At 44.4% G+C, this 25,848-nt stretch overlaps 1 protein-coding gene across 17 annotated transcripts in view; it reads right to left on the bottom strand.

Moving 5' to 3' along the window:
* Positions 1-25,848, bottom strand: part of KCNMA1 (potassium calcium-activated channel subfamily M alpha 1) — a 700,634-nt gene that overhangs the window by 107,923 nt on the left and 566,863 nt on the right. For 4 of the 17 annotated variants that reach the window (XM_084794301.1, XM_084794303.1, XM_084794304.1 and 1 more), the window contains one exon: positions 21,414-21,587. The exons of 12 other annotated variants lie outside the window; for them this stretch is intronic. In XM_084794301.1, coding sequence (XP_084650427.1) covers positions 21,414-21,587 — 174 coding nt within the window. Of the gene's footprint in view, positions 1-21,413; positions 21,588-25,848 lie in introns of those variants that run through there. One more of the 17 variants, XM_084794299.1, reaches the window with a different exon arrangement.

Here is a 25,848-nt window from a genome sequence, read left to right as displayed (position 1 = left end):
ACACACACACCGACCTCTCAGGTTCACGCAAGGTCATGAACTGCCCTCGCGCTCGCATGGCAAGAGATCTACGGACAAAACCACCTCCACAGCACTATAAGCCTCTTCCGAGTTCTGGACTCACAAGAGTTACTCAGCCTTTTAAGACCTATTGTCTTTCCTTGCCAGAATTTGGGAGATCAGACACTCTGTGACAACAGAGGTCACAAGGTCGCAGGACATGAGAGCAGCAACAGTCACTGATGGGCTCTGCTTGGCCCCGCCCTGCTAACGGAGTGCAATTCTGTAAGGCAATTTTTCAACCAGAAATATACCCACGAAGCCATGGGTTTCTAACTCCACTTAAAAACCTTGCAGGAATCCAGGTCCCCATCCTAGGAGAGTCTCCATCTCAGGGCAGGAGTTTAGCAAGTGGGCAAGTACCCCACCGCTGTATGCAGTACCCCCAGGCAAGGCAGCAGCACTCAGTGGCAGTTCTTTAAGTGCAGCACCCTGAGATAGGTCAACCTCAAGGCACATCTTTCTCTAAACGGCAGCTGGTGCTGACTGGCAAGAAGGTTAGGAGCTACAAGCAAGGGCCTGAAGCCACCCTGCTGCCTCCAAACCTACGCGTTTGGAGACCTAAAGAACAGCAAGCGGCTTTTCTGTGCAGTGTGAATGGCCCAAGTGCCTAGGTCCTAGGGATATTCTAAGAACGGACAGAAAGTGTAAAACGTGCGTTTGACTGGCTCCCTTGCTACACTCTCACTAACCTCTCTCCATCATGGTTTTCTTGGCATGAGGGATATTGTGGAAGTCTGTTATGAGATGTTCCACATTGCGTGTCTGTTGTCTTTTAATGGTACAGCAACTCACTTTCTGCCACCCCCACCTCCCCTCCACCCCCCACCCCCGACCCCCAAGCAACTGCTCCTTTGTCCAACTGGGAGAATGAGTTGGGCATCCTGTGTGTACCCCATCCTTTGCATTACACCCACCGCTCACCTTTGAACCACATTTGTGTGGCCCCGGTGGACTGCGCAGGCCAAATAATTAGGTTTGCCAAGTGTCATAAAACAAAGCAAGCCAGAGACCCTTTAAATGGGCGCAACTGGAGGAGGCTGTGACAAATGAAAGTCAGATGGAAACAGGGAGAAACCCCACTGTTCTGTCTAAATCACGAGACGCTTGTGCTGCCTGGCTGTGAGGGGCTCTTTTCCCTGGACGTCTTGTGGGAGGCCGTGGGATAGCCATATGATGGCAGGGGCAGGCAAATATTGAGCTGGGGACTCCTCTGCCTGGCTGTGAGGGGCTCTTTTCCCTGGACGTCCTGTGGGAGGCCATGGGATACCCACATGATGGCAGGGGCAGGCAGATACTGAGCTGGGGACTCCTCCCACTGCTCTTTTCCAGGCTACCCTGCCTTCAAGGGACAGGCTACACTCATCCTTCCCAAGAAAGGCTCCTGATCAGGTAGAACCTGTCTTTCTTTAAGGCTTTCTTGTCCGTTCCCATATTACTCCTGTCACTTCCCTATTTAGTCCCATTATTAATTTGTTTCCTGTTCTAACTTGCCCTGCTCCCCAGCTACATGTTGAGGTCCCTCTAGCGACATTCTCCGGTCTCCGAATCTCCCACAGGCTCGAGCCCCTGGTGCAGTTTTCTAGTAAATTGATCCTAGTGGCTTGGGCCAGCAATACAGAGGGAAGGAACACAGTCTCACTGCCAGCAGCCCCAGCGTCCTGTTCCAAGGCCTAGATCTCATGTGTGGCATCGGCTACACTTCCCGTCCTAGGGATCGGGGTTCATCAAATACAAAACTTTCCCAGCTCTGCTTAGTGACGGCTTGAGCCTGGATGCTTTCTCCCATGATGTGGGAGATATCACTGGAGCCAGCCTTCGACTAAAGGACGCAAACCTAGCCAGCCACAAAATAACTCGCCAACGCTTCCTACCAGATTCAACCTAGAGAGGTACAGAAGAGGAAAACAAAGACTGCTGTGCCAAGGAAAGTATGGTTTGCCTTGGTGAGTAGAGAGGAAAGGAACCAGGCCACTTTGGAGGAGAGCAATGCTTGAGTCTCAGGCCTGTCTTACCAACCAAAATCTTGGGAACACTGGGCTGGGGGTGTAGTTCAAGAATAAACAATTGTGAAGCAAATACATGTTCCTAGGTTCAATCCCCAGCACTGCCTAAATGCGTGCACAAATACATTCATAAATAATAAATAATAAAGTAGTAATCAAAGCAAGCAAAACCTAAAGGCATTGCTTTTCCTTGAATTTTTCTTTAAAATATTTTAAAAACACATCCAGTAACAGATAGCCACAAGTTTAGCTGGAGAAACAAGACAGTTTCGCCCAAAAATATGTAATACACAAGTTATATAAAAATAGCCATACAAAAATGTTGTATGATGGCATCACATCCGAGCTCAATAAACAGCCCAGACACTAAGTGCTACAGAGTAGGATATTCATGGAAAATTAAGATTGGAGACCAAAACGGACTAGGAATGAGCGCCAGCTGGTCTCCGTTTGTCCCAGGCTGAGGAGACATGGTCCCTTGGGGACGCACGACGTCCATAGTAATAATGTATAAAGTGGCAATAATATGTGGGGAAATCAGGTAGGTGGAGGCAACACTTGAGTAAAGCAAAGACAAGGAAAATACTTATGTAAGGGACTCTAAGAAAATCAGTGTCAGTGGAGCAGTCCGCTCATCTGAGCACACAGCTGAGAGGACATGGACACACGCAAACTATAAGACTTCACATCCCAAGCGACAAACTACGACAGTATCTGGGCAATTCAGATCATCACGAAGTTGTCTGCCCTTTATTCTAACTGTTCAGACTGAAAGTGGGCGGGAAGTAAATCCGTTAGAGAAAACTCCGAAAACCTGCTTAGCTCAGCCCACTTTCCCTTGTGCTGCGCTGAAGCTACAAGGATTAAAGATAAGACATATGCAAGTGCCCGCAACTGCAATGGGCACGTCAGTCCATCCTGATGAGGGGAAATGACAGCAAGATAAAGTTATTGAAGCCCTCAGAGAAGGGTCCTGTGGGTTACAGGAAGCTGAGTCTGTTAGCATACTGCCAGTCTGCCTAGCAACCTATGATATCATTACCTGCCTACCATGGGTAGGCCAGCTGCTCAGGATATATGAAAAGGGAAAACCCACCTCATCTCTCTCTTGCTCTTTTGCTCTAATCTCCCCGCCACCCCACCCCGTGTGCGTGCGTGCGTGTGTGTGTGTGTGTGTGTGTGTGTGTGTGTGTGTGCGTGCGTGCGTGCGTGCGTGCGTGTGTCTTTCTCTCTGGGGCACTTCCTCCCCATTCCCCGCTCTCCCACACTCATATAATAAACTTGCCCACATCGTATTTGCTGCCTGGCATCTTGTTTCTAATCATTAGAGTCCTTACAGAGTGGTCAAGCTAACCTGAGGTGCTAATTTCCTGTCTTCAGCTTTGAGTTGATCCTGCCATCAGGGCAGGGGGCTGGAAGGGAGGCCAGCAGGGAGCAGCTTTTACTGAAAACCAATGACAATTGTTTCCTCAAAACTCATTGTCAACAAAACCAGTTCTTGGAAGGAGAATCCCAGACAAGGGTCCGCTTCCCCAGCCCTCTGCTGTGTGGTTTGGTCGGATCAATAACACCATGTAATGGGCTCTGTCAAAAGCACACAGGCAGGTCAAAGAATACAAAGCACTGGCTAGTACCTCCAAGCCTGAAAGTTAAAAAGAAAAAAAAAAAAAGCTCAAAATAGAAAAGCCCAAATGGACTTCCAAAATTAATCATTTAAAAGTATTCGTTCAGAAAATAAACAAACTATGTCTTCCAAGTTTCTAACAGGTAGAATAATGGAGAAAAATAGGTAAATTAATCATTCTAGGAACATTTAAATGTTCCTTTTCTACAACCTCAAGAATATGCCTGTCTCCTAAATAGGTCAGTCCATGGTTACAGCTTACGCACATGTTATAGTTTCTTTAAAAAAAATAAAATAAAAGATGTATCTGTAGTTTAAAAAAATAAATTTGAAAGTAGGACATATATATGGATAAAAAAATAAATAGTTGTTGCTTGTAGGTCTGGTTTCTTTTGTTATTATTTATTTAGTCGTGTTTGGCTCATTGATAATGTCCAGATTGAAAACCAATCAATTTTCCTATGAATAACTTTACTAAAATCCAAAACAAGACATAAAAATAAGCCTGTATCCCATCTGCCAGGGCTTAGTTCTGGCTCCAGAGAGAAAAGCAACACTTTTTGGTGAGCATGGATTCTACACTGGTAACTCTCTGTGAAAGAGAATCAAGTTAGAATTATTTCCAATAGAATATTAATCCAGTACATTGATTAACTTTGTAAGTACACCCTTTACCCCTTGATGTGCCCCCGGGAACTAATCTGCATAAATAAATAGATGACAGACAAAAACCACCCCATAAAACAACAATTAGACTTGGAGGTGAGGCAGTCTGAGGGCGAACCCAGGTTTTGTGTCTTTGTCTTTTGAAAATACTGGCATGGTTATTTGGCTGGAACTCTTTCCAAGTGAGCATTCAAGCAGGCAAACTGGATTTAAAAGAAATATTGTAAGTTGAGAGGTGTTGTTTTACTGCAGGCACATCTCTGGGAGAAAGAGAGGGAATCAGGAGAAGGGGAAAAGGCAGGAAGTGAAGCAGGAGGGTTAGCTCTTAGACGCCGGCTGGCAAGGCGGCCTTCATTTCTAGGAGTGCAGCGCCACCTTCTGGTCGACTCGCATTTCAAGTCCCTGTGATTTGAGGCCATCTATCTCACAATCTAAACACAAATGTGCAGCTCTATTTCTCCAGTGCTGTTATATGTAAGAATTTTATTGCCCATCAGCAGATTTCTAACACACTGGTTGAAGTTTAATAATCTTGTATTACCTGAAGTATGGGTTATATAAAACCTTAGCATGCTAATTGTTGAGAAACCAATTCTAATATATAAAGCACTGTAAGTCACCCAGTAAATACCCAAATACATCAACAGAGACGCCCTTTTTGTTCGAACTGTGTTATTAATAAAACAATTTGATCACTTAACACGAGACTCATGTTCATGCATTCTAATGAATAAAGATAAGGGGCAAGGCATCCCCCTGATTAACTGAGCCCCGTCCTTTATTTATTACAATTGAGATAAAAGGAGCATTCCGTGCCCCCCCCCCGCCCCCTTTTTGGAGAACAGATACCTTGACCACCAAGACATTTAGGAAACATGTTCATAGAGCAAAGCCTGAGTTATGACTACCTAAGATTACAGCTATAATACGTTATATTGTTTTACCTGGCAATAAGGAAGTTGTGGAGGATACACGCCTCTGATACTGTGGGCAAAGAAACACCACCTGTCATTTTTCAAGGGGGTTGGGGAGATCACAGAGATGTGCTAGCAAAGGAACACAATAAAGAGAAGAAAGCAGGGAGTGATAGCGCGTCTGATTATATCTGCAAAGGAAACTGTGAAATAAATTAACACCCGAGTACCCACGCACCGCCAGCGGTAGCGCCACAGCCAGCGATAGGTGCGCAGGAATAAGAGAAGTAAAGTGCAGGCTTCGGATCCGGGGGTGATAACTAATGGCCACGCCACTTAAGACTCTGATTAGATCTCTAACAGGGGAAAAAACAAATAAGAAGAACAAAAGAGTCTAAAGGACAGAAGAGTGCAATGGGGTTTGTATCTTCACTGGGGGGAGGGGGCCCAAATGGGATCAAGGGCCCCGGGGGAAATGAAAAAGGACAATTCCTCTGTCAACCCGATCCGATCTCAAGCCAAACTGTCACGTGATCAGTGGTGTGGGGCTTTAGGGGAGGGCGCAGCTGTTCTTTGGGTGTCAGAGATTCGGCTGATGGAAACATACTCTAATTTTTTAAAAGTTATTGAGATTTAATCTCTAACAACTACAGAATAGCTCGGACCACAACCAGAAGGGTGTTCCAAGCCAGCCCGAAGCAACTGTGATTGTGTAACACCTCTTCACATCCTCCCGCTATCTGGGTCAGGCGCCGATCCAGAGACTCAAGTATCAGAGGACTCGATTTGAGCACATAGGGAATTTGGACAAGAAACTCATAAACATAGGCAAACGGTGGCATTTGTCTACCACATGCCCTGGGGACATAGAGCTGCCAGGTGAGTTCCCCGGTGAGGTGAAAGACCTGGGTGAGGATGGTCTTACAGAGGGGTCCTGGGCTCACAAGATTTAAGGTGGGTGTTGACTCTGCTTACCCAGTGTGTTAAGCCGGTAAGCTGGAGGCAACTGGCTGTGCTGGAGTGATTACAGGAGCAAGCCTTTCCTTTCTTTGTGAAAAGAGCTGGTAAGTACAGATCCACAAAGAATAAAGGTAGATAACCCCCAGTATGCTTGCATTAGAAAACTGAAGTCTGGATTCAAAGGACCTCAGCATGACATCACTGGGGAAGTAGTGAAATCTTGCCTTTCCAGTACATACCTCTACCCACAAAGACTCAGGTAACCCAGTGACGTAAGGAAGAAAGGCAGCACGTTCAGATGAGCCGCAGGGTCCAAACAGCACATGACAACCAGCAGGAGGAATCAAAGAGAGGGGACTCCTTTACAAGAAGCAGAGACCAGTTCTAGAATGATCTACCTAAGAGTGTCCAACAGCCAATAGAACTAGCTGTTCAGGCATAACTTCATTGTTCAAGACAATATAAGGAAACATGAAGAAACATACGCTCAATAAGCCAGGAAAACACATTCTTTACAGTTTCCGTGTCATTCCCAAAGTGGTTGTTGAACCCCTAGGATGTTCTTGGCTACTCTGTGCAGAATGGCCAGAGTTCAAGGCCCAGGCTGGCAGTTCATCCATACTGGTACTACTTGCTTCCATAAAAATTCATGAAGGCAACTCTAAGCGGGGTTTATCTAGACTGCAACTGGCCCTCAGAGGAGACTAATTCTGACTTGAGTTTGGGTATAGCCAGCCAAGATAGCTTGCCGGGAGTTGGCAAGACTTAAAAACCGAACTGTGAAAGCAGAGTCAGCAAATGTTTCCCTGAACAAGTGGGATGGTAAACATTTTGCTTTTCAGGAGCCAAATCTCCGTTGGAACTATTCTGTTTTGCTGTGACCCCAAATGTAGCCAGGGACCATAAGCAAATGAATGAGTGTGACTGCGTTACAGTCAAACCTCACTTGGGAAAGCAGGCTAAGAGCCAGAGTTAGCCTGTGGACCTGTTTACTGACAGACAAGCTTTAACTACCAGGGAAAGAATAAGGCACGGGGAAGTATCACACTAATGTGCATGTCAGAAGGACTGCTGTGGAAACTACCTAGAGAAAACTTATGTGAAAACCATACCTGTGAAGTTCTTTGAGACCAAAATATGAAGGAGTCTCAGTGCCATGTTACAAAGTGAAATCATCCTACTATGACAGGTGACTGGTTGTCAAGAAAAAAAAAAATTTTTTTTTTTTTTAGTAGCTGGGCTTGGTGACTCAGAATTATAATCCCAGCACCCCTACAGCCAAGGCAGGGCCATTGCTAAGACTACAAGGCCAGTCTGAGCTACATAGTAAGTTTTAGGATCCAAAAGAGCAACTCCGAAGTTATATCTTCTCCCTCTTTAAAATGCAATGACAGCAATTACTAGTTTGTACTTTAAACTAAGCCTTCCTTGGGCCCTGCATTCACTCCAAGCGTGGCAGGCATAATAAATTAATTAATACTGTTCTGTACTATGCTATCCTACTCAGTAGTGCTGGGGTGAGGGAGACTATTTGGAGGGGAAATAGTGGTAGATCAAACAAGAATGACGGAGCCCCTGAGGTTGTTAGCACACAGTGCCCCCTACCTACGCGGGCAGTTTTGAAATACGGCCCAGAAGCCAAGTCAGCTCTTGCTAGAATAGATGCGAGAGCAGGACAATGTGTGGGTTTGCAGTCTCAAATGTGCGCGGCTAGTCCCGTCCTTATGCCAGGTCTACTCGAAGGGTATGGGGTAAGGCACAGAGAAAAGCCTAGTCAGGCTTGCTTGTAGCACTAATGTCCCTGCCAAGAAATTCAACAAGGGGCAGAGGTGGGCAGAGCAAACCACAGGGTGGTGGTGGTGGCATGAAGCCTCTATACCAACTGTTATCACAACTGCAGGGAGGCAAAGAAAAACATCATGAAAACGAAGTGTTGGGATTGGAAAGCAAAGAGATGGCTGCCTGTCTGGTCCTCTCTGCCTTCCTCTCTTCCCTCGTCCATTACTCTTCCAAGGACACACAGAACTCCCTGATTCTCCAGGCCCATCCTAGAGGTGGAAAATCCACAAAGATAGGGATCCAGTGTGACCAGGATGATCATACATATGTATGTATATACGTGTGTGTGTATGTATGCATGTATGTATTTTACATGTATGAGCAGCATCTCTATGATACTTCATACATCATAAAACAGCACTCTTACTGCAATGATCAGTTTCCACTAAGTGTCCGCTTGATGACCACATCAAAACAGGACCACATGGGACTTACTTCAAAGCCCCCCACCCTACAAACCACAAACCCACAGACTGGACCCCTCATCTATCTTCTCCCCCCAACCCCCGCTCTAAAGTTCCTCCTACCCACATCTTCCTGAACAACATTCAAGTGCCTAAACATTTCCTGTCAGACTCCCAGGAACAGGGCTACCCAGGGCCCTGACCAGCACGTACCTTCCAGCCTAGAAAACGCTTTTGGTCTGAAGAGGTGTGTCCTTGCTTTTCACCCCTCATCCTTCCACAAACTGGGAAGACACAAAATAAGTCACAACTAGCATGGCTGGGGACACTTAGTGGCTGTCCTTCAGCATGTAAGGGCTGGGCACTGTTTGTGTCGTGTGACTATCGGTAACCTTCAAGTCTCCGGGATACAGATAAGCACGTGCTACAGGTGGACTTCCTGTCCACTCTTCTCAAGCGGAAAGAAAGAGGTGAGACTTTAGACTGAACTCATCACACAGAGCCATCCTTGGCCAGAGGCTGAGGAGTCACAACCCAAGAACAACATGACAAAGTCCAATCGTTCCACACTCAAAGAATTTCATTCTCTTCTCCTCAGAGGGCGTAAGAACGTTGGAAGGTGAACTTTGGCACATTGAAAAGACTTATACCAGCAAGAGCAGAAATTTAAAAAAAAACAAAGCCCAAAACTTCTGGATTCTATTTCAATGAAAAAAAAATAGAGAGAGTGAGAATTTTGGGGTTCCACTTAGAGATTGCATCATTCAGTTCCTCTATTTTAAAAAATTTGGCAAAGACTTCTGGGTATCCAAGATGGGAAACAACATCTTAGGGAGATTGTGGCTGGGTTTTATAGCTTTTGTAAGCTTATTTCTGTTGAGACTATGACTCCTTGATCTGGAAATTAAGTAAATTGATTCTATTTTAATTTTATAGCCTCCATGCTAAGCTTTTCAACTCTCAGCCCCCACCCATGGGCTGTCTCTGCTGTAATTGATTTATCCTTTCAGAAGGCTAGCTGACCAAGACTCCATCACGTGAGAAAGAAATGCATTAGCTATAGTCAAAGTGGCTACTTATCATTATTCCTATCAATACCGTGAGGGATGCTCTTCTTTCCATCTAAGCATCATCCACTCTGCGATTTTTGGTCAAGTTCATCTTTTCATGTGTTAATGAATGATCATAATAACAATAACAGATCATAATGCTCAATAAGTGCAAGGCAATCATGTAAGGGGGGGAGAGGTGGAGGCACTGAGCCTGTGTGTGTATTTCCTTTCAACCCCTGAGATAAGTCCTAGTATTAACTTTGTCATACAGATGGGATAGATAAGAGACAGACACTCCGGAAATTATTTAGAGACCCTGGGCAGAAATAGATGATGTCTATGAACATCAGTTTCTTGAGAAGTAGGATGCTTCATACGCCATAAAACGCCTCTCTTGCCACAGTGATCAGTGTCCACTAGGTGCCCACTTGATGGCCATATCAAAACAGGACCATGATGGGGCTTACTTCAAAGCCCTCCACCCTACAAAACAAAACCCCCTGTGCTAAGGTTCCTCCTAGGATATCAAAATTCAGTTGTCAACAAGGCAAGCTAGCTCAATGAACAGTGAGGAGTCCCTGGATTTCCCTCTTGTGCAGACATGAGAACACACAGAAGCACACAACGCTCACCACATTACAACTCCTTTGTCCCTGTGTGTGTTCTAGAATACTTCATAGATTCATTTCCACCTCCTGCTTCTCCATGGCAGGTCACCACACCTCCTTCTGCAGTAACACCTGCTCATGGTGCTGGCTTTGACGCATCCATGCTGGAGGTATTCTCTCTGTTCTATGTGTAGCAGGTCCTGTGTGGAAACGTGTGTCTTTCTGCACTGAAAGAATGCTCAGCTGAACCCTGACTAACTACAGAGAGCATCTGAGAACTGCTAGAAGACTGGCGTGGTTGGTGTTAGCTGAGAGAGCTCTGAGGACACGCCAGGCAGCTGAGGTCCCTTCCTTGAGTGGAATGAGACAAATGACAGCTCTCATAGAAAGTAGGCATGAGCACCTGACCTTGGAAGTCTCCAGAGTGGGGGAAAGTGTCACCTTAGTGATGCTGGTGGTTAGATCTGCCTACCTCCCCTGGCGTCATGAAGAGACCTTCTCTTGGGCAGGTAGATGCGGCTGTCTGAAGATGGTGACACTTTGCCATGGTAAGCTCTGTTCTTACACTGGCCCTATCTGTTGTTTTATTTTCTCTACTCTGACTCCCATGAAAACTATTCAGATCCACTGAAATTAGTGAAGGTGAGTGGAGTATCACAAGTCTCTGTATACATGGTAGGATCCTCACCTCTATTAGTAAAAATAAAAATAAAAATAAAAACCCAAAATTGGGTCTTGGCTTATACCATTTTTTTTCTTGTACATCATCTCTGGCTCTTCTCTCCCAGGGCTTACTCTTCACAAAGAATGATGACGTATACATGTTGATAACTTTCAAGTTTATGCTGCTTGTTTCTTGCTCCATTTCCCCTCCTAAGTTCCCTGGGCACTCTAGCGCTTATGTGTATATGGACATCCTCTATGGTAAGCTGCTTAGAAAGCTTTACGAGAACTTCACGGATCCGGGGTGAGTCTGTTTCTGCATGCCAGCTATGCCTTCAATGGTGGAGAATCCCTTCATTTATTCCCTCTTTTCCTCATCAAATATTTACCGAATGGGAATCCTTCAGGTCATTGTCTACACAAGTGTTCCCTCCAGTAGACGATGCCAAGTCAGTGATACCAGCAAGCTATGTTTCTGACCAACTGGAGGGAAAGAAGGAGGCCCCTAGGTCAATTCTTGATTGGATGAGATGCAACAGGCTCCAGCCCAGGAAGCTAATGTTGGCCAAAACAAAGAGCACTGTAATGCAAGGAATCTGCACTGCTTGCAGGAGATGGCTCATGTGCCTCGGTCTACAGATGCCCATTAACTGTCTATACATCTGGCACAGTTATAGCCCCTCTGTCATCCTCCACACATCTGGTATGGTTCCAGCTCTAAAGCTGGAATCGTCTTCCTTCATTTGAAAGCCATGAAAGGTGATCAATCCTGAGATGGATGGGTCTTAAGAGAGTTCACTTTGAGTTTGTACAGTATCTCTACTGTAGCTCAGGGGATGCTTGGCACTCACTTTGTGTTCAAAGAGACTAGGACAGGATCTTCCTAGTTACTAGAAGAGTCCAAGCAAATTTTCTTGTACTGTTGCTCTTGGAAGTGAGAGAAATGAACCTACTAATGGTGATCAAATGAGATGGTCAAAGAGGAAGGAGAAAGAGAAGAAAGAAGATGAGGAAAGTAGGTAGGTGTTGGGGGTGCAGGCCAACTTTGGTTTAGCCCAGCTGATCATAAGAAACCTATTTCCTCACAACACAGCTCTATATACATGTAGCAATCTCCCTTCAAAACAGGCACTGCCTAGGTGCACACAGAGATCTCTTCCGTCTCTATTGTTTTGAAAATGGCCACCTTCACTCTGTCCATCTTTGTAGACTTTGTGTAGAAGAGGGCAGGCTGACTGAAGAAGCAGAACTCTTGTAGCAAATGGAGGACTGCCTGCCTCAGTGTATTGGTTAAAGGCAAGACTCTAGAGAGAAGGAGCTAGCGGACGGCTAGCCGGCTCAGTGCAACCAGCCACATTCCACCTCCAGAATGTGCATCCTTAGTATGTGCAGCCAACCACTGTGGGGGAAACCCAAGGCACAAGTACTTTTCCATGTTGTTTTAATGACTTTTTAGGGTCAATGGTGCACACAAATGTCATAGTTGACATGGATGTGGAGACACAAAGGACACAGAGGAAAATGACTTACGCACAAAGAAGCAGAATGGAAAAGGAAATTGTGCCATGATCCTTAGACATGCCACATGATGTTCCAGGAGTTTGTGTGGCAGTGCCTCTCAAGAAAATGTGTTTTGTGTTTCCACGGGAGTAGGGTAAGTGGTTGAAAACTGCAGTGGGTTTTCATAGAACAGGATGTGGAGTGCTTATTATTTTTCCCCTCTGTAGATGTAAGGAGACATGCTGTCTCCCTGAGAACGACGGGAGGAGAGAAGCCTCCCTGCCACACTAGGAGATTTTCAAAAATAATTTCCATGATCTGAAATTGAAGCTACCACATGCAGCTGAAGCCAGGACCCTTAGGGGCTGGTCATGTGTCCCAGCTGGTGGCCCCATTTGTCTGCTGCTCTGCCTGAGCCAATACTATCACATCAGCCCTTGAGCTGCCCACCTCTGTCACCTTCAACATGCTCAAGGTCTATTCAACTGGAGAGAATTCTATGTGGAAGAAAAACTGCTGGGTGAGAAAAGGAAAGGGATGGAGTACGGCCAGGTAGGTCTCCACTCCTTGCCAAAGGTAAGTAAGTATGAAAGCTCCACAAAACTCAAGTAGGAATTCCAAGGGCTACTAGCCAGCCTGGGAGAATTAGACTTAAGAAATTTCACTAACGAATGGAATTTAACTGCTCCAGAGCCATTAATTAAATTGTGTTTAAAGAAACTACAACTACTTGTACTAGTATTTTGGATAATGGCTTTCATCTGAGGGGAACCTACTAGCTCTCTACAAAATGTCCCCTACCAGAGGCTCCTTAGAGTACCTCTTCCCTCCCACCTCGCATCACAGCCCCTGGGCTTTCCCCTTCTCTTGTTTGGGGTGGCAGTGTTTCTCAGTTATTTCACCATGGTTAGTCTCTTATGGAAACTACTACAATGTCCCTGATGGTGCACTTTTCTGATCTACACCTGTAGTGAGAGTTTTGGTTTCTTTAGAACACCAGTTATGTTATGTGAATGTGTTTTTGTTGTTGTTGTTGTTGTTTTAACCCCAGGTGTGGGATATGGGCTACTTCCAAATGTCCACAGCAGCAGACTATTTGCCTCCTATGTGCTCAGGCAGAGGTGTGGTTCTGCCAGCGGAAGGTAGGTTAATTCTGGGGACCCTAGAGAAGATATAGAAAGACCAGAGCCCTCAAGAGAGGAGTCGGGGCTGTTACCCCTGCTGGTTCCTGCTCCTACTGCTGCTGTTGCTGGTTTGTCAAGTGGTCATGAGAAAAGAGACAAGAAGAAGTTGGAGATATCCAGACAAGACAAAGATTGGACTTGTTCCACGGAACTCAACACCCCTAATCAGCAGGAAGTAGTTTAAGAAGATCTCAATGCCCCGTCTCCCCACTAACCTTCTGTCTCTCCTACCTGGTGTTAGGGCGTTGGAAAGGATTGGGGTGCAGAAGGGTGGCAGACTTATTTTACCCTTCCCTTCGCCTCTGCCCACACTCTACAGAATGAAACCCCAGACTCGTGGGTGGCCACTTGCTTTGTGAGGGGCTCTGACTTTGTCTACATCTAGTCTCGTCACTGCCACCTGCATCTCTTTTTCACCCCACAGAGACGAACTGGCCTATGAGCCTTATTCAGTAGTTCAAAGATCAAGGTGCCTCAACTTACTCAGAGAAAATAGAACCATACCAGCCTGTTTTCAAATGCCAGCTTTACCATTGCTTCCTCATCAAATGGCTGAAGCTGTACAAATGAGGTGCTCTACAGATGCCTCAGTTTACAGCTGCTGCAGCCAGCATCGAGTGCTAACTACTTATGGTAAGGGTAAATTATTATCTGTCAAATGCACTCTGTCACTCTTGCTGTTCTGGCAGAGTACCTTATACATAGCAGTATAGTGACAGCATTGTCTACTCCTAACTTGATACAAGTTAACCAAGTAGCCATGTCCTAGTGTCATATTAGTAAGCCTAGCCCCCATGTTATGTATCGAATTAAACATATGTGGGATTGTGGTCTGTACCCACATAAAATAAGAGTACCACTGTTGGTTCAAATTGGGAGAGCAAATTCTCATCAAATCTCCCTATGGATTTTCTTATCAATGAGAATGACCCATCCATTGAGCCACTGTGTATTTCTGGGCTTAGGTGGGAATCAAAGATGCTAAAGATGACCATATTTTGTACACATGTCACAGAAAATGTCCTAATTGTACTAAGCCAGATATCTCTATCTCAGATGAAGAACTAAACAGCTAAAATGATAGGTACCATATAAGGAAAGCGACTCAAATTAATGCATGACGGGGAGCAGAGGTGGCACACATGGACTGCTGGTTCCCGCGTGAGAAGAAGGATGCCTAGAAGCCTGGGCAGCAGCCCACAGCATCTCTTGACTGGCTTTACACCACTGTTGGTCTGACACTAAATTGAGACAATGCCCAATCACATCCCGACAAATTAGCCACAGACACATCATAGCAACCAACTTAAGGAGGAACCCTGAATGTAGGCTGGGGGATTCCGGCTCCATAGCTGCATGCTCCCACAGATGTCTCTAAAAGGCTCTTCCCAGAGGCCCATTTAGAGAGAAATTAAATGCAACTTTGACTTAATTAACGTTTTAAATGATAATGAATACAATGTAGATTCATAGGAGGCATTTACATTGTGTTGTAAAATTGATAAAAATTTAATAACTCTTTGTTAATAAGTTATGTCTCCCCAGACCCATAAAGCCTAAGGCACTGCAAGCTCCAGACTTGGTCTAATCCATGTTCCTGATGTAGGTAGAAGGCGGGAGATAGACTTGACATTTGCTCCAAGCCTGCTCTAATTCAAACCTGTGTGTGTTCATCAGCAGTTTATTTCATCAAGTAAAGGTCAGGGTTTGGGCTCAAGGCAGAAGGCTCAAGTGAAGAGCAAGCTGGCCCTGGCATCTGTCACCCACAAAATTGGGGGGAGGAGGGAGGACAGAGGAGGAGGAAGAGGAAGAGAAATGGAGGAGGGAGGAGGAGGAGGAGGAGGAGGAGGAGGAGGAGGAGGAGGAGGAGGAGGAGGAAGAGAAATGAAGTGCTAGCTGGCTACATTTGTCTTCCACCGTGGAGGTAAGAACACATTGCCTTGTGGTAAGAGCTGTCAAGGCCAGTATCATGACAGCCTGCCACTGCCCTAAAATAAAAATGCAAACATAATTTCCATGTTGCCTTGTGTAAAGACCTCTGTCTGGTGTACCTATAGCATGCAGTGTGTTTCTTCACTTCTCTTTAAAGAGCCAGAGTCATTTTTTTTGTGTGTGTGGCAAGAGCTCCCAGAAAGTAAAGTGTCTAAGTGACAGGGTACATAGAAAGGGCCCTTCCTTCTTCCCTCATTCTGACCTTTTTACTTCCTGTCTCTCAATCTTGTGTCAAAGAATGTCCTTTGAAACTCTGACTGTTCTGCCTATTGTGACATTCTCTTCCATCTGAACACAGTGCACTGTCATAGGTCATTTACTTTAAGAGATTCAACATCACCTTGTCTGGGGGCAAAGAGGCTCTCTTATTACAAATCAACTACTTCCCCTGACATTGGACTTGCAAACACCAGCACCACATACTGGGTGAAAATGGGCTTTGCTTGGTGTTCTTGGAAGAGAATCAGTTTCAGGAGTTATTCACCAAGGAAGTTATTCACAAAGGTTGATTTCTACCTCAGACATCAGTGACTCCAGAAGCTGACAACTGTGTGTGAGATAACACATTACCTGAAAGGAAACATCTTCTCAGTCAACTCTCTACCCAGTGTGCCTAGCGGAAATTAAGCAAGAGAGGTTGGCTTCAGTAGCCTTGCTTAAGACAATGGCTGCACTTGAAGAGGCTCCTCCTGGGGATATTATTAATCTTAGTCATATGTGATGGGTAAAATGCTAGCCCAGTTCCATCTGCCTTCTTATCCTTATTTTCACTTCCCACAACGCAATGCAAATGGACAAATCAGGATGCCTGCCTGAGGTTGGCTAAAGAGCCAGAGACTCAAATGGTCGTAGTAGTATTTGTTATCAATGTGTGTGATAGGGAGTGGGGGAAGGAGAGAGCCAGAATGAGGAGGGATACGCCCACATTGGCATGGGTAGCATAAAAAAGAGAGGCATTGGAGACATGGATTCAAAAACTTAAAAAGAATACATGGGAGTGGAGGGCAGGGAAGGTGGTCATCAAAGCAAAAACTTAATGAAATAGGAGAAAGGAGGAAGGAACTCTGGTGCCCAGTTGGATAGCAGGGCATCTCCTGGTGATGAGACTAGAGTCTGTCATTCAAACCAGCTAGAGCGAAGATTATGGAGGTTTCATCACAAGAAATGATGTTTGAGGTGACGCACACGCTAATTAGGCTGATGCGATCTTGACACTATGTATGCACACATAGAAAACTCGCATTGTATCCCATGAATTTCTGTCATTATATATCTATTTTTAAAAAAAACCACATGAAACACTAAAATTAACTTGATGTGTGCTAAGTATCCTCTGGATTTCTTTCTCCTATTCTCCTCACGGATGACAGGAAGAGGAATCATTGGTTCCGAGAAGAAAAGTGCATAACACTGAAGACTGGGGAGGCGGGGCTTGAGGGAGGTCCCTCCAAACTGTCTATCAAGGGGATGATATGATTACGGACTGGTGGTGTATAACTGTAGCTTGTTAACCTCGCGTCTCCTCCAGGGCTGTGGAGACTGTTGGCAAAGGTGTGTCCTTTAAAGATGTTTCTAGTGTCTGCCTTTATCTACTTCAAAATGTCATTAGTTGGCTGGGCATTTGGCATCAGGTCGCTTGGTAATGCCAATTCTCAGCCTGTACAAACCAAAGACCACTGAGGATAAGCAGTGGTCAAGACTACTCTACATTGACTTTGGTGTGTCTCCTTCCCACCTAATCATATTGGACTTCTCCTCTCAGCTTAACCATCTGAGCTGAACGCTTCATCTGTGATAATTTTAAATTAGCTTCAGTAGTTTTTCTGAGCGCGCTGTGGAACTGTGCAGGTAAACTACTGGCGGGTGAAAGGCGGACTGCGGAATCACAGGTGCGCTTGAGCTAACACTAGCTCCCAGTGCAAACCCAAAGGCCTGCTTTTCTTTCTTCACTTGGTTAATTTGCTTACACCAGCGTTACTGACAGACTGTCACCAGAATCACGTCAGGCAGGTCTAGGCAGGTCCAAATCAATAGGGCCTTTCATTGCCGCTACATCATAATTTTAATTGTCCCTTTCTATTACACTTAGCAATCAGACACCAGGCAAGACTGGAATTAAGAATAAACTTCCAAGGAGAGAAATGTCCACTTCACAAAGCTATACTGGACAGAGCGGAACTGATCAGAACCTACATCTATACTGATGTGTGTGAGATTTTGTGATGTGAGACGGGTTCTTTTTTTCTGCACTAGAACAGAGACTTGTAGAGAAGTCAGACGCACAGTATGTTTGTGTCTTTGAAAGGAGCTGACACACTGCCAAGACCATCTGAGTATAAACAAAAATCTACATAATCAGAAAATGATGCTGTAATTCTAGACTTTAATAGTGAGCACTAATTCTAGATTTTAGTGTTGAGCCCTAGTCTACACTGGAATAATGAACACTCAGTCTAGACTTAAATATTTGAGCAGTTCAGCCTCTGGTCCCTATTCATCCTAGGTTGTTTTTTGTTTTGTTTTGTTTTGATGTTGGATGTGTGTGAATGGTTGGTGGGGTGGGGTATGCATGAGTGAGCAGGGGTCTCTCATTAAATCTGAAGATAATCAATTTGGTGAGGCTGAATGACAAATGACGTTCAGGAATCTGCCTGTTTTCACCCCTCACCCTCCCGATAAAGCTGGAGTTACAGGCATGAAGCATCATGCCTGGCTTGTTATGTGGGTTCTGGGGTACCAAACTCCAATTCTCATGCTTACATGGCAGTCCAACTGAGTTATTTCCCCAGGCTCTTGACACTTAGAAAACAAAAATCTTTTTAAAATGAGTCCTTCCTCCCTGAAGGTCTTTATATCAATGGCTTGGCCTCCAGTCTCCTAGTGAGTACAATACAAGACAAATGGCCTCCTAGCACCGGCCTTAACAAGGACTGGTCCTAGGTCACGAGCCACGCCTCCAAGGAGAGCTATGTCAAACAGCACTTAGAAGACAGGTCTTCAAAACCCTGTGAACACTTTTAATCTATTACCACCTCTGGGAAACAGCTACTTCCCTTCCCACTTCAGAAAACGTGTAATGGGGCTTTGTGTTTCAATTTAAAGTCCCTTAAAAACGGAAATCCTTTGCTTTATAAGTTAAAAAAAAATAGCACAGAAGGAAAGACAAGGCAGGAGGGGAACGAATTAGGCAGTCTCCGAAACACAACTGGCTCAACTGGAAACCGGGCGACCAAAGCGAGCCCCATAATAGTGTAATGACCTTTAATGAGTGTCTTGGGAAACAATACAGCCCCGGCGTAAAAGACAAAGGGCAAAACCCATCATGGTTCTGCTGACACTAATTTAAAATGATCTTTGGAACAACTAAAGAATGTAAGAGAAGTAATCTGATCTGCCCATGTGACCTCACTTTGATTCCAGGGCCCTTCTCCTGCCATTTCTAATTGTCAAACCCTCTCCGTTTCACGTCTGCTCATATTTAATGAAAAGCTCACTCTCACCACCGCTCTAAAAGTCCATTTGCTCCGTCTCAAACGGACACCACCCAACCCACCACCCGAGTAGGGTGCCTGGGCATTGCTGTGGGGTTCTGCCAGGGGGATCCAGCAGACAGAAGTATTAATTTTTAATTGAAGAAGAAGGGCTAACATGAGTCTCTAAAAGGGTTCAACTTGAAATGGATTTTTCTAACTTATTATTAGTGGTCAAAGGTGAATGGTCTCACATAGGGTTGGATGAAGTCTGCCTTTGTGAGAAGAAGAGAAGACGGTGAAACAGAGAAAGCAAGCCGTCACTAGAGCTGTCAATACCACTGAAAGCCTGAATCCTGTTGTCTCTCACAGTGGGGGTTGGTGATGGAGAGGCAGGAAAGACGACAGTGCTGTGAACAGGATATTTCTGAGAGGACAGGGCATTCTTACTTCAAGACTTTCTTCTCCTGGCCTCCATCAATGTCTGGATTAAATTGCAGAGCTGAGAAACCCCTCTAATTATGGTTTTTCTTGACTGAGATAGAAATTGAGCACACTGGACATGGTGGGCTTCAAGCAGGGACACAGATTTTTACTGTGATTGGAGCAGATGGCCAGTGTGCCAAGACATGACCACAGGACCCCAAGCTCAGAGCCAGATTGGATCCTTATTTTTTTTCCACCAAATCTGTGGTCAACATTTTAGAGCGTAGTAGTTACTCAAGGAAAGAAGTTGTGCCCTAGGCTCAGGAGGACTGGCAGTCACATCCACCTCTGCCATTCAGAGATGTGGCCCAATGGTACCAGCGCAACTTACTGAGTTATCTCCCTAAGCAGCTCATCTTTCACTTTAGTTCTTGCTGCACATCACAGGCAAATTCTTTGTGTAGTTGTGACCCGGGCTACCTAGGCTACATAGCATATGAATGAGAAAAACAAATTCTTGCAGGGAAAATAAAGGGATATTGAGCATCGCTAAGAACAAATTAAAACGAAAGCAAAGCAAAGCAAACCGACCCAAAAGTCCTTTGTAGGTCAATGTACTTGGCACAGTCCACAATACCACTCAGCACAACCCTCGGTAACTATCACTTTTAAGTCAGTCCAGACCTCAGCATGTTTCAAAGAACAATGCATTGCAAATCAGAGGAAAATGGCTCCCTGGTCTCAGATCAAGCTTGTGAATGCCTTCAATACACAGCTCAACACACAGTTTACAGACTTCAAACATGAACTGCAGCACCTGGCATGGCTTCGCACTCTATTCAGTGAAATTAGGACTCTGTCCTGCTGGATAGGCCACAAGGACTCTGTTGGGTTCTCTGAAGAGAAATTGATGAAACACAGAGAGGATCATCATCTCCTATGTCCTATACATTCACAAATAAGAGTTCAAGGTCATGTGATAATTCAAGAGCAGCCAAGTGCTCATGCAGAATTCAAGCTCTTCTGCCACCGGACAATGATGCGCACCTTAGCATCTCAATCCAAAGTATCTGTGACATCCCCTACCAACCATGCCAGCCAAATGAAAACAGGGATAAGGGTAAGTTCGGGAATTTGGTTCCTCAGACTCAGCAGCTGCCAAATGCTTGGCTGCTACAGCATCTTGCATTGGGAACAGCCTGGCAGCGACAAAGGCCTCAGCTATAAAGGAAAGGAAATCCTGGAGGTTCCCAATTTAAATCTTTGTTATTTAGATTCCTGACTGCTGCACAATACCTTGGTTAAGTGGGACTAAATTGTTGGGAAAATATAAGATGTTAATGAGTGTCTCAGGAGCCTCCTTTGAACGAGTCAACTTTTTGAAAGGAAGCACTAGAAATTACCAGTCTATGGAGGTTGGCAGATTTAAAAATAAATAATCTCTTTAAGAACTGAAGATAACATCTGGTACTGAGGAATAAGACTCTGGTAAGAAATACACAGGACAAAACTGTATATGTGTGTATGTATGCACTCATGTGTGTGTGTGTGTGTGTATACATATATATACATACATACATATATATATGTTTGCTCACATACATGAGCAAACATCTTCATCTAGATGCTATTGTATTTTGAAATTCTAGCAAGCTTTTTCATCCTATTCTTTTTCCTCCACCCTTTTGATCCACCCCAATTATTAGTCACTTCTAAATCTGAATTTCTGCATTTCTTATATCCTCTATTAAAACAGTGCTTGCTTTCCTGTCACTTTACTTATTTAGATAAGAGAGAGGGAGGCTATCACCAGGCTGTCACATGCCAATCTCATTCACTGTCACAAGAAGCACAAAAAGGTCAGAAGGGAAAGCCTTCTCAGCACATACACAGTAGCACAGGCAACACGTAATCACATACAAGGGCACATTAGGAAGGCAACACTAGCTCAGCGGACTCACAGGACCACAGGGCACAACACAAGACAGGGCCAATACCACGGACGAGCATAAACATGGAACCGTGTGTGTTGAGGTTAAACTTACAGGCACGGAAACTGGTGGAGCAATCATTAACAGAGACAGAAGAAAGCGGGTAGGCTCTCTCAAGGGTGTCCATGTTACCACGCACACGGCCTGACATGCACGAGCAGTCACGCTCAGAACGTCCGCAATCAAAACAACATGCTCGTCTCATTCTCTTGTAGATGGACATCTTGGCTATAACCATGTGGTTGGATGGGAGGAGAGGAAGAGCAGGAGTTAATGGCGAGGTCACATACAGCAAGGCAGCTGGAAGGGCACTGGAGGACTGAACACAGGTCTTAGCTCACGTTAACAGTCTTGACCCAGAAAAAAAAATGCAGTGATTGTTGGTGACAGTTTGGTTGTACATCAGAAAAAAGAAAACAGTGGAAATACAAATTGCCTTTATCATCCCCCAAGGCTGTTGCATATTATTTTTGTCCCCTCGATGGAGCGGTGACCAGAGGAAGAAGCCATGGCTGAACACCTCCCGGTTCTTGGATGAAAAAAAAGAGAGCAAATTACAGACAGCAAAAAAAAAAATGTAACCACCATTCTCCCCCTGGCACAATTAATGCAGGAGGGCAAAAGAGCTACACAGCCGTTCGGTTAAATGAATTGCTTATTTGGTACAATAAATGGTTTTTGTAGGATGCGAACACATCTAATATGAAGAAGGTTTTCTCATTTCCATCCATTTCTGGGCATTAGGCAGCGCCTGGGACAAGCTCCCATCAAATTAAATGTGAAACGATTACGTGTTAATATCAGATCTGAGGGTGCTTTTGCTGAACTTCCCGGGAGTGAGTTTACATGATAGCTACAGAAATTTAAATTTACTCTTGACAGAACAAATATCCAAATCTGTCCATATAAGAAATGCCGCTACTCAAGGCTAATGCTGCATATATGACATTAAAGGAAGTTCACAAAGGAAAAAAAAATCACCCAAAGCAATATGAGATGTTGGTCTCTTGGAATGCTTTTAGCTGCTCGTGGGTGCATCAGCTATGAGAGCTACATTTCTCTCCCAGCCCACAAGACAATCAGAAGGCAATTAGTTGGTGTAATCATACTTTTCTCCTTATTTCAAAAAAAAAATATTGGCCAGGATAGATTACAAACAAAAAGGCATGAAATATTTGCCAAGTGAAATATCTTGCTGGCGTTTCCAGGAACCCTCAGTGGTTCTAGCACAGCGTGAAGGTCCGGTGCCGACCTGGGATCCACCTCAAACGCCGATACGCAAGGCGTGTTAATGTCCCCATTGTTCCCCTTAGTGGTCAATTTATGTTTCGGTACAAGAGAAGCTGTTGCACTTCATTTTGATGCTACGACAGGCAAACATGTTGGCTTCTCACTTAGCAGGACCTGGCCCGCTCCTCCCACAGGGTAGGGGAAGAACCCACGTATCTCCCAGGCCTCGCAGCCAGCCGCTGAACTTGGACCAGGGAAATGTTACCTCCACACCCATCCCTCCCTTCACATTATCCCTCTCTCTTTTCCTTTGCAGAGAATGGTTGCCCTCTTACTTTAAATTATAGCTTGTGGTTTGGCCCTCTTTGAATGTTACAGTCACCAGGAAACGGTTTCAATCTCTCACATGGGTCAAGCCCTGTTCTAAGACCACCATGACTTGCCACACAGTGGGGTTGTCCAGCAAGGGGACCATTACGACCGTGAAGAGCAGGCACTGGGGGGAGATGAGTGAGAGACCCCAGCGGCATCTCCCTTCCTGTGAACAGCCCACATTCCCAGCGGCATGGTCCTTCAGCATCCTAACTAAGGCTGCTGTTTGGATTAACATGCAACCCCAGCCCTGTTCAGCTTGCAGTATGTCATTCTTTTGAGCTTAGCTTTTTACCCAAAAAAATTAAAACATAAATAAAAAATCTGCTATAGCATTTGAGTCAGAGGAAGGAACCTCACAAGCCACACTGCCAACGCCCGGGCCTCCCCAAACTACTGCAGTGGCTGAAGTCAAAAATGGGAGAAAAGAAAGTCTTCAATGGAAGAGATGAAAATAAAATTTAGCTGAATCATATTCTGGATCTGGTATACAACTTGGAAAACCCATCCCTTGCATTATTTTTCTTAATGCTTTAAATGGACATATTGATTTGTTACTTGCAAAAAGAGAAGGATGGGGATGATTTTGCTTTGTTTTGTTTGTTTGTTTCACTGTAGATAAATTATTTTGAAAGTTGCTTTTTTTTTTTTTTTTACTTTTTTAAATCAAATGCTGTAGCAGAGAATCCCATCAAACTCAGAAATGCTATGTTTCTCATTAGCAACAGTCCCTGGTTTTCATTTTCATACTGCCATTTCGGGTTCATGCATGGTAATAGAATGTGACACATTTATGAGGAAAGAAAGTTCATATATATATATATATATATATATATATATATATATATATATATGTGATAGGTAACTTTGGAATCCTTTTTTTCCCACAGAGGTCAACCCATCACAGTGGACGATGGACACCTCCCACTTCCGAAGGGTTCTGGAAGGAGCATAACATGAAAAGAGTGGCTCTCAGGGACTGTTTGCAACTGTCACGGTCGGCTGTTCTGGAGACCATGCACTGCTGTAAGATTTCATATTGTTAGCATGCAGTAACAGGCTGCAACTGGTAACCGAGGCAGCAGAAACCCATTTGCTATAAGAAGATTAACTGTTAATTATAAGCAGTCACATTCCAAAGCAGCATATGCATAAAACAGAAAACATGCTATTACTCGTCACTCCTTGCCAGTCATTTTGTACTCACACCAAATGCAAAAGAGAAGTCTCAAAAGACAGAGGGCAACACACACACACACACACACACACACACACACACACACACACACACACGCAGACACACACACACACACCAGCAAGAATGATCAACATGAGGCTCGGAGACAAGACATAAACAAATAAAAATGACTGAGCCCCACATATTGACAAAACCTTCATGAACCACAATGTCTAGAAAAAAGATGTCCAGTTAAGAGTGCACCCACAGCCGGCACGGTGACGCACAGCTGTAATCCCAGCACTTAGGGAGGCAGAGGCAGGTGGATCTCTGTGAGTTTGAGGCCAGCCTGGTCTACAAAGGGAGTCCAGGCCAGCCAAGGCTACACAGAGAATCCCTGTCTTGGAAAAAAAAGTTTTCCCACTTCCCCACCACACCAGTCAGGTGTGTTGTCATCTTTATACTTTTGGGTCCATTTTCTAAGAAGGGAAGAATGTTTCTGACCTTCCATCTAATGGAGCGATCAGTCAGGCTTGAGGGATGTATGCATAGTTAAGAGTTTTTCCTCTGGGCCATATATTACTCACGGTCAAAGTCATCAATAAAGACCTGAGATTTGCCTCTCTTGTAGGTGTTCCAGAAAATGTGGGCGTCCTACTCTTGGGTTATAAAATAAAGTCACATAGGCATCATGCCACAGACTTCCTAACCTGGGTGCTACTTCTCCACCACCGTCATCAGCTCCACAGCTTCCTAACCCTTCACTTTGATTCCAGTGAATTACATAGTCCTAGAACCATCTTGGTGACTGTTTTCTTTTTCTGCAGCCAATACATTTCATGTATCAGAAAGGTACTTAAAAGCCCTAAGGTTGAGTTTCACAACCTTCTTGGAACATTTCTGTACCTATTTAAAACACATTTCTAGTCTGAAATGCTGGACCAATGGGGATTGGAACCTTTCTTTGAAGCTGTCTCACAAATATGTCTGCCAGAAGGCTAAAGATGATGCTCCAACGTTATAGAGGGTTTTGGGTAACTGTTGGGGCAGCAAACCATCTCTGTCATCTTCTCATTTGGGAAGCTGCTAACCTGCACTCCCTGTATGCTCAGGTAATTAATTTTATTCCTTCTCAAGTCTCTGGTAGGGTTGAAGACCATATAGTTTACTCCCTTTACAATTAAGCTTAGCTGTTTAGTGGTTAAGATGATTTTAGGTCTAGATAGATGTTTTAAGTTGATAATGACAAGAGATGATAGATATTGATTTAAATTCAGATTTTTAGACTCACTAAGATAGGAAAGATGTTTTCCTCAAGGCTGCCAAATACAAATAGCCAAAACACTATGAATGTAACATATATATAATTCCTGATTGCTTTGTGGTTCTTCTTGCTGTAGGTAGCTTATTGTATATATGTGTAATAATATAAATGTATATGTAAAAATTGATAAAAAATTTATTTAAAAAATAAAAATAAAAAACATATCTAAGAAGAATAAAACAAAATAAAACACATTTCTAACATTTCAGTATCTATTTAAAACATGTTTCTATCTCCTTTCAGTCATAAAAAAAAGATCCCCTCTCTGCTGCTGGTGTTTGCTGAGTTCCTTTCTTGGTAGGCAGCCATCTCTCTTCCTAATCAAGGAGAGAGGGTTTTGTAGATTGTGAAGGCAAAGCAAAGTAGGTCTATGAGGACATCTAGTG

The sequence above is a fragment of the Acomys minous genome (genome assembly GCF_964271855.1).
Source record: "Acomys minous genome assembly, chromosome: 9".
NCBI lineage: Eukaryota > Metazoa > Chordata > Mammalia > Rodentia > Muridae > Acomys > Acomys minous.
This window is presented reverse-complemented; position numbering and strand designations above follow the sequence as displayed.